Raw genomic sequence first — 19,722 nt, 5'->3', positions numbered from 1 at the left:
ATTATTTATCCTGTCTTTAATCTTAAACGCACCAAAGCCTAATTACAGCCAGACCTCTTGAATAAAAAAAAAATCCCCTAAATGAAACATTTAGTCTGACACAAAGTAGTGGATCTTGAAAAACAAACATCATGGCTCCAGTGAAAATGATCAGCCTTCTCAGGGGTAAGGAACCAACTAAAATGACTTTCAAGTGCATATTGACAAGGTCAAAGGTCAGTTTCTGTGTAGAAAGAACATAAAGCCAAATGAAAGCTTTTTCACAGCTTTGTATTTGGTTTGGTTTTCATGTGTGCCAGCATTTGTCACATAAACGTTGTTTTGTGAAGATAAGTGAACAAAACAACAACAAAAAAACCCAGTAATAAATAAAATGTAATCTGATTTACGTTGAATGGGTTCAGCGTTGTGTTAAAGCAACAGTGTTGTTGGGAAAAACAAAACTGAAGAAGTTTTATTTGCATTGTGATAGATGTTGCATTCATCGCTTGTTCTCACCGAACAAACTCACACTCGGGAGTTTGTTTTCCGAGCCCTGACTCTCCGTGCAGCGCGGCACGGTGGCCGCCGCACGCCTGTTTCTGCCTCAAGTAGATTCCTATGAAAGGGCATATTTAATGACCTCTCATTATCATCCCTCTAAGGAAATCGTTTCCAAACCGTCTCTACTTCACTGATTAGGCCTCGAAGGATTTCGCTGATGTTGTTTCCACTTCCTCCGTCTTCCTTTCTAATGCAACACAGTCCCGCAAGTTCTCATTTGTGTGAATGCTCTTCCACGACCCGACTGTCCCCAAAGAGTTATTTAAGCTGTCCTCTCGCCGCAGTCACTCTCTCTTTAAGTATGTCATTTCGCTTTATTGAACTGCTTGTTTGTCCTATTTTTCTTCTCTTTCCACAGAATGACACTTGGTCAGAACTCTACTCCTTTGCAGTTTTCAAGGCAATGAGCCACATGCTGTGCATCGGTTACGGCCGGCAGGCCCCGGAGAGCCTGTCAGATATCTGGCTGACGATGCTGAGTATGATTGTGGGAGCGACCTGCTATGCTGTCTTTATTGGCCATGCAACAGCTCTGATCCAGTCCCTGGACTCATCCAGACGACAGTATCAAGAAAAGGTGAGGGAGCCACCGCGCCCCATGTCCTCAATGCTACATTTACTGTTTTTTTTTTTTGTATGTATAAAAAAACCCTCTTCAAAACCTGTTTACATCGCTTCTGTTTTCTCAAGAAAAGAAGATGTGAGATTTGTGAAATTCGCACAAACACTTTGCCGAGCCTCAATTCATGAAATTGATTAAATATGATAAATATCAGACTATCTGAAAACCTCTCACCTTTCCAGAGAATAACAGAAAAGAAGTTGTTTTATTTTCCTTTTTGTCAAATGGACAGCGGTCATCTGTATTACTCAGATTTTTAATGGCTTTATTGCCTTTGGCTTTGTAAGTTATTAGTTTTCGGATAAGAGAAACTCTGGAAAGAGAAGGAAGTGCACAGTTGTTTGAAACACATAACCAGTTCTTATATGTACACCAGATATCTTTTTGTGTGCTTGATGTGCACAAAAAATTAAGTATAGTAACAATAATTTCTCAGGAAGAAAACACTGTGGCCTGGTAATGTTTGATTTTCCAATGTGGGAGAGAAGAAATGAAATTACAAATTTTAATTTAATGTTATTTACTTTCATTTTTTAAATTCTCTTCTCTCTGATTGTTGATCTAAGTTATTATTATTATTATTATTATTATTATTATTATTATTATTATTATTATTATTATTATTATTATTATTATTATTATTATTATTATTATTATTATTCACAAATGAATAATTAGTAACACTAATACAAGCCAAACCCACCACAGTTATTCCAGACTCTAAATTCAACAGAAAAATGCAACACCGACTAACCAGAGCAATTTGTTAGGCTATGACCCCAACCCCACATTTATCTCATTCTAGCTGTGAGGTAGTATTTATCATGCACAGCTGTTTCTGTCTTTTGAAACCAAGCCATGCTGCTGGGTGCTGCAGCAGTGGCCTGTGGCGCTCGCAGCTCAGCCTCTCTGTTTCCAAGCAGAGTCTGGTTCGCTGGTGAGCAGGGGCCACGCTGCTGGCTGTCAGCAGCCAATCAGAGGCTGCGGGTGTGTTTGGCCAGGTAGAGCCATGCTGCCGGGGGCTGAGCACATAAAAGCTGTGTGAGAGTGGGGGTGTGTGTGCGTGCATGCGTGCGTGCTCGTGTGTGTGAGTGTGTGTGGTGCGCCCACGCTATGATGTCCCCTTGGGCAGCAGTAGAACTGATGAGGCAGCAGACCCTTGTGTCCTGCCAATGTCATCCTGAAGGTGACGTAAGCAAGCATGGCTGCCTTCCTTTGAGTCTCTTCCTGATAATTCCCAACCCACACCACACACTTTCTTAAGCTGTTCTACTTCATGTGATATCATCCGCCTCCTGTCCGTATCTCCGTCACCTCGATGTCTCCACCTGGTTTTCAGCTTTATCGCTTTCCTCCATCGCGCTCCCTTCTCACCTCCTGATCTGAATTTTGTTTTCTCGTCTTCTGCATCCTCTGTCCTCTCTGCTGGTGGTGTCCTTGAAAGGTGCGGAGCTGCTGCTGTACGGCTGCTACAGGGAGCGAAGCAAGGGGGAGGGGAAACCTGTGGGAGAAGGAGTCCTGAATATTTGAGGGCTGTGTCTTTTACATTTTAGTCGAAGGGTTGTTGTATATCCAGCTATTGTTAGAGACAACTATGGTACAACAAAATGGTCAATAAATTCGTTTGTAGAGAGAAATTATGAGATAAACCAACTCAGGATGGTGAATAATTGTGAAGTGGAAGGAAAATAAAACACTGTTTTCATTTTTTTGCAATTACAAATCTGTAAAATGTAGTAAGTATTTGTAGCTAGGCTTGTCTGAGTCAATACTTTTGAAAACCAGCTTTTGTTGCACGTACAGTTGCAACTCTTGCACGTCTCTACCAGGTTTAGGAAGGTTTGGCTTCTGAAGCTGGACGTAAAAAGTCTGTTGACAGCAGCTTTCAGGTTGACAGATTCTCAATTGTATCATCTGGACTTGAAACCAAGAAACCAAGTGGACTAGGCCACTCCAACACAAGAATATTAAGCATTTTTCTAAAAACTATTTCACTGTTGAGCAATAGTGTCCTGCTGGAAGACAAGCCTCCATCTTGCAGCCTGTATCTGGTTTCCTTCCAGGGCTGCTGTCCGTCCCTCTTTGAGTCAACTCTGTCAGATTAGGCGGACGGTCCCTTCTTGGTAGGTTTGCACTTATGCTATACTCCCTGAATTTTAGTTGATGGATGGAACAGAGCTTCCTGAGATGTTTAAAACTTGAGCTTTTCTTTTATCATTTCACCTGCTTTTAAATTTCCTCCAGCTAGTTTGACACTTTAAGCTTTTAGTAAAAAATATTTGTGAGATTTTAAAGTCTGATCAGGGACACAACATAAAGGATCAGCTTTATATCATAAATTTGTATTAATTAATCCACCCTCATTTCTTCCCATTTTGCTTTGAAACCTCTAAACCTTCATGTGATATTTTGTAATGACCTTGTTAATAACTTCTTCTGGGTTTTTTAGCTGCTATAAGTTAATTCCCACAGATTTGACCTATTAGTCATTCAACCATAAAAAGGTTCTTGAATTTCAGTTCAGCAAAGAACCAGGTTTGAACAGCATTTTCAGGCATTTTGTGAAGGACAGCGTAAAGCCATAAAGATAATTTATCTTTATTTTCACACTGGTTCTATAAAAATACAAAAGATAAAGAAACAGAACATAATTGCTAGCACCAACATGATTATAACCACAGAGTTTTTCCCTCATCATTCTATAAATAATTGAGATTACGGTTCTCAGATTTCATTTCAGGTCTTTGCTGATTTATTTTTTTTTCTCTTGTTTTTTAAAGACACTACTCTCAGAAACTGTTTACCTGTTGACACCTCTTCTTTCCCTTCGGCTTTAGAGAGCCTGAACAATATGCCGTCATGGTCAGGGACAAAGACTGGCCTGAAATTGCCAAAAATGAATCTTTCAGAAGATCTTTTCTAAAAGGCCATGAAACTCTTGATTCTTTGGAAAAGTTATATTTAAAGACACAAAAGGTGGTTTGAAACTTTCACATTGTTCTGCACGTGCAATTAAGTCAGAGCTGCTTTTTAAATGTATCCTCATGCTTTTAGACCTTTTCTTGTATTGCTTCCTCCCATCACAGCTCTGTTTTTTTTTTTTTTTTTTTTCTCCTTCCGAGGGCAAAAAAGTGTATTTCTTAGAGCTCTTTTCCCTGACCAGTTGTCAGATTTTCTTCTTTTGGGGAGGATTAGTATTTTAGCTGAAGATGTTTGTATTACAAAAAAATAAATAAATAAAAAAATGCACAGAGAAGTGCAGGCTGTGCCACTGCGGCTGACGCTGAAGCTGCTGGGTGGATTTGCCGTGCCGACAGACAGGACTAAAAGTGACATTATAATCATTTTGAGGGTGTTAGCGAAATAAGACTGCTGGCAGTGTGTAGCAGCCCATACTGTGAAGGTTTCAGTTTCAACCCAGAGGTTATGTCAGGCTGTATTAATAGAGAATTTAGCTACAGTTGCTCTGGAGAAGATATTATGTCTTATTTGAACATTGCAGCGTAACAAAGTGGGGACAGCCCAAACAATGCTGCACAGTGTTTTGAACATATAGAATAATTATAATACTGCAGAAGTATTTTATACTTAGGTAAATATCTCCTAATATTGGAAAAAGATGAATCTGCATCTTAATAAGTTGTTTAAACATGAATGAATCTGAAACCTGGAAAGAAAGGTAAAGAAAGGTTTGTGGAAATTAATAACAAATTTTACATCAGCAGATGAGTTGCTGGTGGATGAGATTAGATTTACTGAGCAAAAATAAAACAAACAAAAAAAACCAAAACAATCTTTCTAATAAAGCACACATGCTTGCTAAAAACTCTTCCAGTTATATAAAATGTTTATAAACATGCTGAAGTAAGTTGGAGATAATTATTAAGGAAGATCGAATTGTATTGTCCACAGTCAGACATTTATTTCATGGCATTGTGCAAGCAAAATTATAATCTGCTTCTATGTCCAATTATTCAATTCATTTTTCAATTCAGTTTAGTTATGTGACACTTGTTTCAAGGCACTTCACAATAAAGTAAACTAATTCCAATCAAACATTTAAAGTAAAGTAAATGCATTCCAGTTGATCGTAGTTAATAATCAAGTTTAATTTATTATTCAAATTAGTTAAAAAAGCTGTCTCTAAGGAAATCTGGCTGATGGCATCGAGCCTCTAACTTGCAGCATTCACTTCTCCTGAGTGAAAACGTACCATCAGAAGGAAATTGTTTGCGTTGTTGACTTTGCAGTAATCCCTCATACCGAGCAAGCATGAGGTGACAGTGGAAAGAAAATCTCTCAGTCGACAGGATGATTCGTCCAGCAGGACCAGACTCAGTGTGAACAGATGAGCAGCCAAACTCTGAACCAGATTACAAGTCTGTAGGAGGAAAGAGATCACATCCAGTCAGTCGCAGCAAATGATCAGCCAGTAGATTCACAGAGAGAGAAAAAGTTAAAAGAAACAATCATGTTCATTATCTATGAGGAGAAAGTTTAGGGTTTTTGGCAGCGGTAATTCAAATCCCCTACAGAAAGGTGTCACAACTAAACAAAACAACCATGTGAAGCCTTTACAAAGAGCAAATAAATGAAAAAAATTCTTAAATATCTTTAAATAATTAATTGATTGCAAAGTAATTTTAAAGTACTGTGTAATTAAGTATGAATAATTAATTGTGACTTCAGTATTTTTCAGGTGTTGATAGTCATTTCCTGAGTCAAAATATACTATCAGAGAAACCCACAAAAACTCAAAACTATGATTGTATCTGTGAAGACATGAGGTACTGGGATACAATCATTTTATATACGTAGTCATTTTATTTAGAAAGCGTTAAAAATGCTGTTCTATTTGACTTAATCAACACACAAATTACACAAAAGAATTAAAATTTTATTCAGTCCTGAGGGAAAGTTCCTAAAAGTTCTCCATGTTCCATTTCCCTCTCAGACTTCTGTTGCTGATTGACTTACACCTCGGATCATATGTGTGCCAACCTGATTCTTCTCTTGCTTATTTCTTTAGAGCAGTGTTAGGACTGGCTGCACGCCGGCAGAGGAGTCCAGGGAGATCAGAGCTGATGTGAGAAAGCAGATGGTAAAATGACTTCAGACAGAAATGTCTTTTCTGGAGTCATTTCTAAGCAACCAAAAACTCAAAGATGACCAGATAAATAAATAAATAAATAAATAAAACTGCACATGAAAACAACTTTTTACAAGTGTGGCCATTTTATCTGGGTCTGGAAAGAGACTGAAGCTCACCATAAGGTCAGGGGAAACTGGTTCACATGATTGGAAACAAGAGTCCAACCTCCATAGGCACTGGTTTCCTGCAAACTGGAGTGACTGGAGTGACTGGAGCACCAGTGTGGTTCAGCTCCGAAACTTTCGCCGGTGACAAATCCTTCTAAGAGACGTCCCAGCGTTTGTAACAGTTTGATCTTTTCTTTTTCTGATCAAAACTGATTCGCGTTGTAACTCCACAGGTCCATCTGTTGCACTGATAACCTCCTCTAAAAGGTTTAACACTGAATCAGCTCTCTGTGGATGTGAAAGATCAGGTGTTGGAGACCGAGCTCAGTCAGCAAAACAGAGGAACAGACGGAAGTCGGAGCGCTCTGTAAGGATCTGCAGGATGTTTTTGTTCTCTCAGCACCTTAAACAACAGCCTTTATTCCCTCCGTCTGCTCGTCATTGATCCCTCTGGTTACCCAGAAGCAGGCTGACATTGCAGATAGCGGCCCACAAAAACGGCCTTTTCCGTTGCATTGGATCATATTCACATCATTGCTAAAAGGAAACAGAAGAAGAAGAAGTGAAAGAAGAAGAAGAAAAGCGGCTCATGAACCATCCCTTATCAGACGGTATCTTCTGGTCCCTTTGAATGCATGTCGGGATTTTAAGCATTTTCTAAGAAGCTCCATTTCATTTAATGAGACTTTGTTCTGTGTGAGGCCTCACACAGAAGTGTGTTGTCGCCGCCGCGCGCATCTCCGAATTAAAGGCAGACAAGACGAGCTCTGACTTACCGCTATCTGATCCTCCTGTCTTTCGGTGAATGAGCTTCATATTGTAATGAGCCGATTTAGCTGGGAACAAATTAAGTGAATGAATTATGCGCCCCCAAATGACTGTTCGGGGTAAACCGAAATTAGAATAGTAGAATATGTGTAACGAAAGAGTGGAGAGTAAAAACAGATGCCTTAATTGGGTTAATGGGGATAATACTTGAGAGGAAGAAAATGTGCAATTCAATAGAATTTGTCCTTAAATGTTTCCTGTGAATGTCAACAAATTCCTAAATAGTAAATTAGACTGAGAAAAACTGTGGCAAAATGAAGCAGTGAATGCAGATTGTTTCATTAATGCTGATCGAACCTTTGGGCTAAAAGAAAAGTCTTTATTAATGCTGATCAAACCTTTGGGCTAAAAGAAAAGTCAAGTCATCGGTGTGTGATTATCTACCGCGGCTCGTTTTTAATCTGCCTCATTAGTCCAGAATTAGCTGAGTCAGCAGCCGCAGAATCAGCTGTGCGTTCGGTCGCTCTACCTGTTTGATATTTCCCCACAATGACAGGCTCACCCAGAGACACACTTTTCCTTACAATCAGCGCTTGTATTTACTGCAGGGCAACACCGGCTTCAGTGTCCGCGTCAGCATGTCGGGTAGTTGTGACACAGGGTCGTTTCTGGAGGCTGATATCCATCTGCAGATATCAGGATGCAGAGTCACTCATGCAGGTGATAGTTTGTGTCGGGCAACGCCAACACGCTCTGCTGTGTAAAGAAGACGTTTTCCTCTCATAGGGGCTTAGTTTAAGGCTGTGAGCCACAGCTGGATGTTTAATGCTTATTTAGGAATCTCTCTTTGATGTATCAGTAAAAAAACAAAACAAAAAGAAAAACATTTGTTTTTTTATAACATGGTGACATATATTTTCCCTCATACCATGCAAACCAATCTACATAACATGGTTTTCTGGTTTTATGTCTGTGAAATCAGTATGTTTTGTGCTATTGTGCAAATGAAATGTTTTATTATTGGTCTTCTTAAACCATCTGAATGGAAAAATAAGAGCTATGAATATATTTTTTCTCTATGCAAGTATTATCTGCTGCTTGATGAAATAGCATTTTCTTTAATCAAGTTTCTTGATTTTTGTCATGTTTTTGTGTTACATCAACTTGTTGATTGTATGCGACAGACAAAGAAAAAAGTAGTCTATAATTGTGAACTGGAAGTAAAAGGAAATGTGGATTTTAATAATCCACAATATCTGAAAAGTGTGGTTCAGTCCACCACTACTCTGGCATTGCAAAGCACTGTAGAAAATATCAAGTAAATATTGCAATAGAGCAATTTGGATGGTTGTCTGCTCTGTTGTGTTCCTGTCATGATCTAAGGGAATATGGAAGGTGAAGGTTTTTATTATCCCGAGCAGAGAGGAGTTGAAACATTCAGTCTGTGTACACATATACTCAGCAGAGCACAGCTCAAATGTTTGTCAATTGTTCTTTCTTTTCAAAGCAGAGAGGCAAGGCCACCTGTTTCTGATAATAAACGATTTCCTCTGCAGGAGTTTAGACGTTGCTCTCGAGGACTCAAAGCTCGTTGTTTTGCTTGGGGCCTCTGGCAGGAGATAAGAGTTGTCCGCAGAAGACATGAACCTGAGACCGTGCATTTATTGGTCTGTCTTTCAGTAGTGAGGTAAACCTGTCCAAGGTGACGTCAGAGGACGCTGAAACCTTCAGGTTGTGCGTTAGGCGGTGTTTCAATGGTGTTTTTCTTCGTCCCTGAAAGTTGTGAGTACTCCCAGTGTCTCCCAGGCCGTTAACATCTCTAAATTTTTGGACAGCTTTATAGCTTCTGGGTTGAGCTGTGGTCTTGTGAGGCTTTACATTTGAGCTGGGCTGAAGTGTACACAGTCTGACAGCAAATTACAAGGACAAATCTCCACCAGCAGCTAACTGTTCTGCAGTTTTGGCTCTTAGTTTTTTTTTTCTTTCTTATTTTGTCTTCTCTTGGATGGTCATTAACATATTTCAACAGTAGAAGCTGACTGTTTGTGTTTCTGCCATGCTGCACACCTTGTGTTGATCTAGCAGTGAAGGTGGCTCTTTTTAAAGGTTAGGAGTGTATTTTTCTTCACTGTGTACATTAATGCAATAGAAGTTTATAAAGGACTTTATTGACAGTGGGAGTGAGGCATGTGTTCATATAAAAGCCCTCAGTGAAGACATTGCATGTCTCTGCAAAGTGTCCCTGTTATAATAAGATGTTGTAAGTCTCCAGGCAAGGATAGTCCTAAAAACACACATGATATACTTCTCCCTAAGAGTAATGATTAGAGACAAAAAGCCACTACAGGGACTGCGAAATGAATTGCACTGACAAAGTCTCCTAGTAACAATTAGGCCTGTTCTATCCATCCACCTCACCACTAGAGTACAAACACTAACAAGATCAATTTCAGTAGCAGGGGAGGGTTTTTTTTTGTCCCCCACCTAAAGCACCACCTGTAGTCTGCTGGGTTTGGCAGCAGTTTGCAGTGGCCTCTCAGTAAACAAGCAGGAAAACCTCACACATTAATGTTCATACTGATAGCTCCCGATGCAGAGCAAAGCCAAACGACGTTAAGCTTCTTCGGTTCACGCAAATCTCCTTTAAAAACTTTTAACAGGAAGACTCTTTAAAATCTCACGAAATACACAACTAACACAAATTTCAAGCTGAGAACAAGCCTTTTAAAAAAATTATTTGACATTCGACATCAGTATTACAGATCACTGAGGTTTTCTATCATAAAACCAGGGAAAGTGAAAGGTGAATATTTCATTGCCCTGAGCAGCAAAGTTTTGAAGCCGTTATTCTGTGTCCACATTGTTTCAACAGAAAATGTTTATTTGCCAAATGTTCTGGGTTTTTAGAAGCAAAGGGATAGGCTGTCTGTTTCTGACAATAAACAATTTGCCTTGGAGGAGTTTATATGTTGCTCTTGAGGACTCTGAGCTTGTAAAACTGTCTGAGCAGTTGGATTTGTTTTGCTTGGGGCATCTGGTAGGATATACAGTGTATTCTGCAGCAGAAAGGAACTGTGCATTTTTGGTTTGTGTTGTTACAGTGAGGTAAACTTATTGAGGCAAACATCAGAGGACGTTTCTTGATACATTTAGAGAATGTGGTCATTGTTGTATTAATAATAGCCTCTCTAGTTCTTGCCATGCATGTCTGGACCTTCTACGTTCTTGTGACCAAAGGCATGATTAAATAAAAATAAAAAATAAGCAGATTATGTTTTTTCACTTTTTTATTCTTGGGTCCAATTGAACTCTGAATATCATGATTACTTTGTAAGTTTAATGTTTAAACTTTCATCAGGTTTGAGGCTCAATAATAGTAAAATTTGGCTAGAAGTACCAGTGTTTCTGTTTGCATTGTGTTTGACTGACTTTTTCATATTTTGGTCCACTCTGTAAGCCTCTGAAATAAGTTGAACTACAAAATACAATCTTGTTTTTCTGATTACCAATACTTGACTTTTCTTATTAAGACCTAGATATTTCAACAAACACATCTATATTTTTTAATTAAGGTGGCTTTTCTTTGCTAGAATCTATTCATCTCTACATTATTCAGAGACAGAATCAACTTACTATTTTTTCCTTGTGCTTCATTTTTATTACTTTGCTTTTTGCTACCATTCCCTTATACCTTTACTTGGACCAGCTGCCTGCTTGGGGCAGGCTCCCTTAGGATGGCAACAAAACTGGGCTTCCAAACATAACTCAGCACAATCACTACACTTCAAAGATTAGAGCATAATTTCTCAGTTTATGTAGTCGGGTTTAAGGTGAGTCGGAAGGCATTTGTCTAAGTTTGGGTTGTCCTTAAACCAAGGTTGTTCTTTGTGGGTGAATACGCTTTGCTTCTTTAACTGTGTGCAAATCAATTTGTCGCTTCCTTTGGTCTTTTTCTAGGACGGTGTACTTCATCATTCCCTTTACCCTTGGACAGAAATAAGTAAATTAAACCATGGCGCACTGAAAAACAATGGAAGAGAGGCCGTGTGCATGCAACATCTCTGTCCTCGCTAATGTGCAGCCTCTATTGCGTCTTATGTTCTTTAATACTGTAGCTGAAAGGGTAGCAATGAAAAGAGTTTTTACGCAGTGCATTAACAGCTCATCATGTCTGTGTTTCCCACTCTCCCTTAGTACAAACAAGTGGAGCAGTATATGTCCTTCCACAAGCTGCCTGCCGACTTCCGACAGAAAATCCATGACTATTATGAGCACAGGTACCAGGGCAAGATGTTTGACGAGGAAAGCATCCTGGGTGAACTCAGTGAACCTCTCAGAGAGGTAAGATCTATCAACTTGGCCTATTTTCCATAAATAAGATTAGAGTTTTGATTTTTCATCTGTTAGTTAAACTGAAATGGATGGTTTCACTCTTAGTACAGACTTTGTTTAGCTAATGTGTGTTTGTCTAGCTGACAAGCTTACACACTCCTCTTGTGACAGGTTTTATGCAGAAAGAGATTATACTCTATCTATATGTACATTTGTGCTTGATTGTGCTTCTTTTCTCTTTAGGAAATAGTGAACTTCAACTGCCGAAAACTGGTGGCATCCATGCCGCTGTTTGCCAACGCAGAGCCAAACTTTGTCACAGCAATGCTGACTAAGCTACGTTTTGAGGTGTTCCAGCCTCAAGACTATATTATAAGAGAGGGCACCATTGGCAAAAAAATGTACTTCATCCAGCACGGCGTATGCAGTGTTATCACCAAAGGCACACTTGCTATGAAACTGTCTGATGGCTCTTATTTTGGAGGTGGGATATTGTCTTTGTCCTGGACATGATGCTTTTCCTGGGTGCTGTTGCTCTTACATTTATTTTCAAGCTTTCTCTTGCTGTTTCAGAGATTTGCTTATTGACAAGGGGTCGACGAACAGCCAGCGTGCGAGCAGAGACATACTGTCGGCTCTACTCTTTGTCTGTTGACAACTTCAACGAGGTTTTAGAAGAGTATCCAATGATGAGAAGAGCCTTTGAAACCGTCGCCATTGATCGTCTAGATCGTATAGGTACAACAAATGAGAAAATATCTATAGAAACTAGCTTCACATCAAAGCATCATTTTGATGATTATATAAAGATATGGTAAAGATTTATCTAGGTAAGGCATTTCATATTTCATGCCATAATTTAAGACATGAAATATGTTGTTCTAAGTCTAATATTGTCACCATTAACAAATTCTTGCATCTTGATTTATAAAAATGTAATGTTTTCAGGCAGTAAATGTAGATGGGGCAGTAAAATTATATGCTTTGTTCTCTGAAAATGACACAGGACACTGTAACAATATATGAAGGCACAAAGTGACTCCATTACTTTCCCTAGGGCTTATTTGAACGGAGGATGTACCTGGTGTGAAGGACATCACATCCTGTATCAAGCTACTGTTGTTTTCTTTTTGCAAATTCTAATTTGCTTCTTTTTATGCATTGTTCAGCTTTTTTATTCCTTCTGTACTGTCCTTGCTTTTTATATTCTCTAATGTCGCCTCTGTTTTTTTCTTTTTTGCTCCTTCCTGTAGGTAAAAAGAACTCTATCCTGATGCACAAGGTTCAGCATGATCTCAACTCCGGTGTTTTCAACAACAGGGAGAACGAAATGATCCAGGAGATCGTCAAATATGACCGGGAGATGGTGAAACTAGTGGATCTGCAGCGGCCAAGGGCCATGTCTATGACTCCCTCTATAGGTGGGATCTTTGCCCCTCCGGGTCAGTCTCAGTCTGGGTCTGCAATTGCCACCCTCCAGCAAGCTGTGGCCATGAGCTTTTGCCCTCAGATGGCGAGCCCTTTGGTGGGTCCGGGGACTTTGCAGTCCCCGCGCATGGTGCGACGGTTTCAGGTGATGCAGAACTTGTCCAGTCCGATCTCAATGTCTCCTCTTCAGTCTCAGCCTCCCCAAACACTCGGAGGGGCATTTGGATCTGCTATTTCTAGCCCCCCGGTCCAAAGCCCGCTCACAGCTACAGGACGGACTTTTCAGTACATGGCGAGTGTGGGACCGTCGGGGTCCCAGTTGTCCCTTGTCCAGCACCACGCACCCAGCCCCACACAAACCACCCAGCAGAGGCCCGCCTCACACAAAAGCACCCACTCTCTCCATATGGGTAGTTTGAGCCAGGACACCCGGGCCTTGTCTGCATCTCAGCCTTCACTCCCCCAGGAAGGAACACCACAGGCTTCCTCTGCAGCCCCCAGCCCCCCACCCTCCACCCGCACTTCCAACTCCTCCATTGGCCCCCAACAACCTCCGCACCACAACTTACCGGGACCCTCGGGTGTGGGGAGACCGGTTGGAGCCCAGCCGAGGGTGGCCTTTGCCTCCACTCCTCCTCCAGGTGGACCTACTGGAATGGGGGCAGTAGCAGCTGCTGGACCAGGACCTCCAGACTCTGGAGTTCCCAAGAAAGATTCGATTGTCAGCCTTCCAGAGCTAGACTCTGCCAGATCCCGGCTGTCTTCCAACTTGTGACCCTAGTGGAGTTCAGTAGAGAGGCCTTTTTTTGTAGGAGAATCAGTGCGGTTAAGGTCAGTCCAGCTGATCATTCAGCTTGCTAAATGACCAATCAGCTACTGCCAGCGCCACCAGTCTTTCAACCTTGGTGCACTGTGTGCTGGTGTCAGCAGGAAGAAAGGAGCTGCTCGAAGTAGTGAAGTACTTTGACTACGGGGAGTCAATACGATTATATTAGTATATAAAATTAAGGTTGAACTGGTCTGGTCTACTGTGCCAGCACCTTTAGTCTTAGTATCACCCTTTCACTCTGCTTCCAAACACCTACTGCATATCGCTGACTTTACTGTAAAGATACAATGAAAAATATGATTAATGTACCAATTACATACTGTGTAGAATCCATGCAATGCAATCTAGCAGGAGCTGGACTTAAAAATGAAAATCAGGGACTTGAGGTCAAACGACAATGACATTTTAAGCGTTCAAAAGTGTTTTAAATGTAATTTTTTTTCCCTCCGTGTAAGCTGTCGTAGCAAAAGAACACACATCTTCATATCGTTCGAACTAGTAGTGGAGTTAGTGTTTTAGACCGCTGGTCGATCTTACATCAATGTGTAAATAGTCGATGAAAAAAGTAAAGAAGGACATTATATTCATTGTATCTACCCAAAACCAAAGTTGAGCTTGAACACCAAGTCTGGTTGTGTCTGTATCAACTAAAAAAGAAACATAGAAGAAAATGCCATTTATTTAACTGCCTTGATTCAACGTTAGAAGCCATATATTTGGTTTGCGTGTATGCATATATGTGAGTGTTGCTGTGTGTGTGCGTGTGTGTGTGTGTGTGTGCGTGCGTGCGTCAGAGAGTTTTTGTTTATACGTTTTGGTTCCATTTTCAGAGAAGGGACTCATGCACTCTACGACCCATCGTCAAGTATGACTGGTTGGAAATGCTGACGGTGGCACTGCCCTGTTTTCATGAATCATCTGGAAAGAGGTCAGCTGTTTGCTCAACATACTGATTGTAACCCTAAAGGCAAAGATGGTTTAATAATCTGAGCTTTACTGAAAGGAAACATTTGTGAACAACCCATACTGTATACTTGCTTGTTTCTGTCTAGGTTCATCGATTAACACATGCAATATAATTCTGCAATACTCTACCCCGCCTATATATATAAATATATATATAAATATATATATATAAATATGAATATCTATACTTATGCTGTACAGGAAAGTGGACTTGTTTCTTTATGTATTTTTTTGTTTGTTTTTTATTATGTGAAATTTTAAAGAATCCAGCAGCTATTGTGGCTTCACTTGAGGTATTGTAATCCAGTGACCATGTTGTTACCTTAACCAAAAATGTGTGAGGGAATGAAAGGGTACGTTGCTGTGTTATTTTTGTGTTAAAAGAAAGAAAGAAAAAAAAACCAACACTACACTAACTGCTTACAACTGGTTTAAAGACACAGGATGAATCCACGTTTGAGCTCAGCACGTCAGATCCTCAAAAATGTCAACCGAAAGGCATTTTCAAGTGTTTAAATTCATAGGGTGGCCAATATGGGGTACAGACGCCTCTGTTGGAAAAAAATCACCTCGAACTTCGGTGAATGTCTCCACTTTTAGGTGCACAGAAATCCTTTGGTTCGAAGTGCGAGAGTGGGTCGAGGCTCTGATTATTTTTATTCGAAACATTCTGATCCTGTTGAATCTAAAAACTCCTTCTCCTGCTGAATGTATGCCATACGAGGAGGACGACAGCTAATCAGTTTTAAACTGCCATGTAAATAAAGGGACAGAGGAATTTATGATGCAAGGGGGGGACTTAGCATTGCTGTATGAGTTGCTGAGTGTCTGTGTGATTTTTTAATAGTCTGTTGATGCTTATTTGGGTTGAAGATTGCTGTATTTACCATTTATACTACGATCCAATAACCCCAGATCTGAATATTACAGAAAGTCTAAAAAACATTTAATGAAAAGGGCATGAATGAGAGCGTGCTGTAACCACTTTGAACCTCTCTGTCCAAAGTGAGAAGTGAGGACGTCCACTTAAGCACCTTGTGTTGCACTACAACCTTGTAATCAAAAAGAAAAAAAAAAAAAAAAAAAAAAAAATCAATGTTCTGTTCTCTCAAATCTGTCGTCACACTTCTTCTGGACCCAACATATGATTAAACTGTAAAGACGAGTAAAAGGGAAGTCAACTGGGGCAGCTGGTTCAATGTGTTAAACAAACATGGTGGCCAACTTTTTCAGCTCTGAACATTGATTTGGAGCCAAACTGTAAAAGTCACTGGACATTTCACTCAGGTTTTCTACCTTCTCACAGCTTTGTATTGATTGCCACAATGTGGCTTTCCATTGATTTATGTAGACATGTCTATTCCCATATTTTGAGCTCATTTACTTAATCGTCTTGAGTAATTGGAATTGGTGCCAAAAAAAAATAAAAAATAATAATAATCCTAAGATTACTGTTATCTTTAGTGCTTGATCTCTCGTTGTGAGATCTTAAAAACTGGTGACAGTCTTTTTCCGAGGGCTTCACTGAATGGCTTGTGAACCTTTGGTCATTTTTGTACAGTTGGAACTAAAATTTAAAGGTGATTAAAATGTTTATTAATTTTAGTGATTCAAATTAAAAACTGAAATTCTTATGCAGTTTAATATTTTAAGCATGCATGTATTTCTGTTTGTTTTGATGATTATGGCTGTCCATGTACTGCACTCTATAAGCACTCAGCATTTCACTGGGCTCCTTTTGCCCAGTCAAATATGAGTGAATTACTGCATTAGTGCAACACAACAAGGAAGTATTCAGCATGTGGTTCTGCTGAGATGTCAAGTAAACCCAAGATCAGTTTAACTGCAGCCTTCAGCTTGTCTTCATTGTTGAGTCTTGTATCTTTCATCTGCCTCTTGAAAACACTGACAGGTCAGATTAGCTTTTCGGTCTGTATATCTCAGTGACACCATGGACATTGTTAGTGTGGGCAGGTGCCAATTCATGATAGAAAATTAAATCAATATTTCTGTTGTAAGCCATCATCATCAAAATTAATGGAAACAAAAGTTTGAATTGTGTAATTAATCTATAATACTAGTTTTACTTTTTAAGTTGAATTACTGAAGTAAATCTACGTTTCAAAAAAATGTCTAACTTAGTGTGGCACACCTGCAAGGAAGCAAACAAAATTACATTTTGTGTTTCACAAAAAACTAAATAAACTTCTTTTAGTCTTTCCTGAGTCACAGTACCGCCTCCCCAACCTTTCAGTGATACATGAATCATGAATTGTTTTCTTTTTTTTCCTGTGGGGAAAGTGAGCACCAAAACACCAACACCATTCTGAATGAAATCTGTCTGAGTTGTGCTTTTCTGTGCGCTTCAGTACTGTTCTGTCTGATTAATTGGTCCTTCTCCTGAGTTCTTTTTGCTAATACCAGAGTTTGCCCTGTTAAGCTGCTATCAAGACTGTGCAGACCTCTGAATGAGTCCACAGTCGGCGAGAGCAAGATGAATGGAGAATTAAAGAGCTAATGTTTCAGGCAATATCAGGCACTGTCTCTGTTTCATTGCATCTACATGTAGTGTGTCATTCCCTCCCACTCAAAGGATGGCATTTGAGATACTTTGATCGGCGCCGCTCCGTTTGAACCGTCAGCCACAGGCCCGATACAGGCCCCAAGCGCACACTGCCAGTTTACCTGTTTTTGTGTTTGTCTCACGGGTTGCTCGGTGTGCCGGCGTCAAGCGGCCATTGAGACGCGTGTGCTGTGTTGGCCTGATGGTGGGCCGGTTCAAAGTGTGATTGTTTAATAATTATTCTTCTGGACTTTGCTATAAAGTGGGAACGAATTCCTCCAAGTGTGTTTGGCACTGACTGACAGTGATAGAGAATCTCAAAGTTTCAAGCCTCTCACTCAGATGTTGAGGGTACTGAATGCCTTGGTGTTGATTTGTTAGCAAATCAGGGTCTTATATTTGTCTGTTCTTTCTGAGTTATCAGTCAGTTTTATTTGGTTGTAGATTTATGATTTATATTTACAATGTGCCCTCTGCACTTGGACTATATATACCTTGTGCCTAGTACATCTAGTTTCCACATAGTCTCCTTTGTGGTATGTATGTGCCTGTAAAAATGCAAATATGTGTTTTTATTTCCAACTTGCAATATATGTACAAACCATTAGATGACTAGTATTGCTAAATTACAATGACAATGTCAGTATATATAATTTTCCCTGATAGGGGAAACACAAAATTGCACATTTTATGTTGGGTTGAACCTTCCAACACCATGCGCGCTGTATTCGGTATGTTCATGTTCTGTACATAAGGTATACACAGAGATGTGGGACACCTTCTTGGGTTTTCACCACAACCTGGTGTTTAAGCATCAGTTTTACAAAGGGAGGGTGAGCTCTGGCTAGCTCCTGGTGGATATCAGCGGTCTAGACATTAGCTTAGGAAAACTGCTTGAGCCAAAAACGGCAGAAGTTAACTAGCAAAACTGTGGAAATGCTTGCACAAAATCAAAATGCATATACAAAATTATAAAAAAAAAAGAAAAGAAATAAAAAAACAGGCTGTTCATATGCTGGGTTATTGTCAGTCTGTGCTGTTGCACAGCTTTTCACACTGATGCTGGTTGCACACTGATCTGGTGTTGGCTACTAAAGGGAAAAAATAATTCTGTCCAAGACTGAATCCAAATCTTGAGTCACAGCAAGTCTTAAACATGACTCCCAGATGAGTTAGCTGACAGACAAAGCAGAGTGCATGCTTGTATTTTTCTCATTTAAGCAGAGTTCTGTGTATGATTGTTGTGGGACCTTCAAATCTAGAAACTGTTGTGTACCAACTACTGTACAATGATTTTATTTAGTCTTACAGTTTAACTTTTGTGTCGTAGCTACTGTAGCCTGCTTAACTTACCTAAGCCTTCTCTCTGCTTCAGGACTCTGTGTGCTTGAGTTTGTGAGTGTGTGTGTGTGTTCCTGTGCCTTTCCTTCTATAATGTTGGTCCCACTTGAGAATATGATGCCATTTAGGGGGTTGAAACCCACACAAAGCTGAGAGATGCCAGCACAAATAAAGTAATAATAATAATTAAAAAAAATACCAATAAAAGGTCACAACCACAGTTGTTTTCAAACTACTAAACAATATTGAAATGCTTTCTAGAATTCACTCTAGCACATCCTAGACTTAGTGGCATTCCACAGCCTGCACGAATGGCTCAGTGTGGGCATCCAGACACACTTTACCAGCACTATGAAGATGACAGCACATATCTCTGAAACACGTCTCATCTCTCGATGAAAACCAGTCTGCAGACATCTCAGGCTGTGCTCGGCTTCTGCTCATACAAAAACAGGCTTAGGTATTACTCAACTTCAACTCTGTCTTAAGTTGACGTTTATATTCCAGTGGCAACTCAGCTCCCAGCCCCAGCCGCAGTGCTTACCAAATAGGTCTAAAATGATGGTGGGTGGGAAACTGGGCTGGTTTGGGTGATCTCTGTTGTCGTCTTGTCTCTCCAGACTGAGATACAAAGCTGGTGGCTGAGGCGAGGGGCTGATTTGGTCCTGTGTCCAAAAGGCTGTCTTGTCCATCACCTTTGTTGGTCAACAACACAGAACCACATCCTGGTTTATCTCAATAAGCTGGTCTGTCAGTCAGTGGCAATGTTGTTTCAGCATCCATAAACAGACATAAAATACCTTGTTGTGCAATAAAAAAATGAGCGCATTGGCATACTTATCCCTGTGTGTTGACCTTTTTTTGTCAGCCTGTATTTGTTGGTATTTTGAGTAATCAGTAGTTTTAGCATGCGAGTGTTGACCATTTAACTAATGCCTCATTTTCATTGAGCGATATGGCATGGATTAGTTCAGTTTGGTATGTTATTGTATCTGTTACTATTGTTAAAGTGGTCCATACAACAGACTCGCACCGCATCAATCCTGGATATCCTGGACGATGAGCCTGAAC

General features: G+C 40.0%; 1 protein-coding gene across 1 annotated transcript in view; it reads left to right on the top strand.

Annotated features, from left to right (window-relative positions):
* Positions 1-19,504, top strand: part of LOC122840982 (potassium/sodium hyperpolarization-activated cyclic nucleotide-gated channel 2-like) — a 38,070-nt gene extending 18,566 nt beyond the window's left edge. The window contains exons 4-8 of the mRNA XM_044133833.1: positions 902-1,120; positions 11,387-11,533; positions 11,768-12,008; positions 12,098-12,262; positions 12,778-19,504. Coding sequence (XP_043989768.1) covers positions 902-1,120; positions 11,387-11,533; positions 11,768-12,008; positions 12,098-12,262; positions 12,778-13,727 — 1,722 coding nt within the window. The 3' untranslated portion in view covers positions 13,728-19,504. The remainder of the gene's footprint in view (positions 1-901; positions 1,121-11,386; positions 11,534-11,767; positions 12,009-12,097; positions 12,263-12,777) is intronic.
* The last annotated feature ends 218 nt before the right edge of the window (positions 19,505-19,722 follow it).

Source organism: Gambusia affinis, linkage group LG12 (genome assembly GCF_019740435.1).
Source record: "Gambusia affinis linkage group LG12, SWU_Gaff_1.0, whole genome shotgun sequence".
In the NCBI taxonomy this organism is placed as follows: Eukaryota; Metazoa; Chordata; class Actinopteri; order Cyprinodontiformes; family Poeciliidae; genus Gambusia; species Gambusia affinis.
Note: the sequence above shows the minus strand (reverse complement) of the source record. Positions and strands in the feature narration are given on the sequence as shown.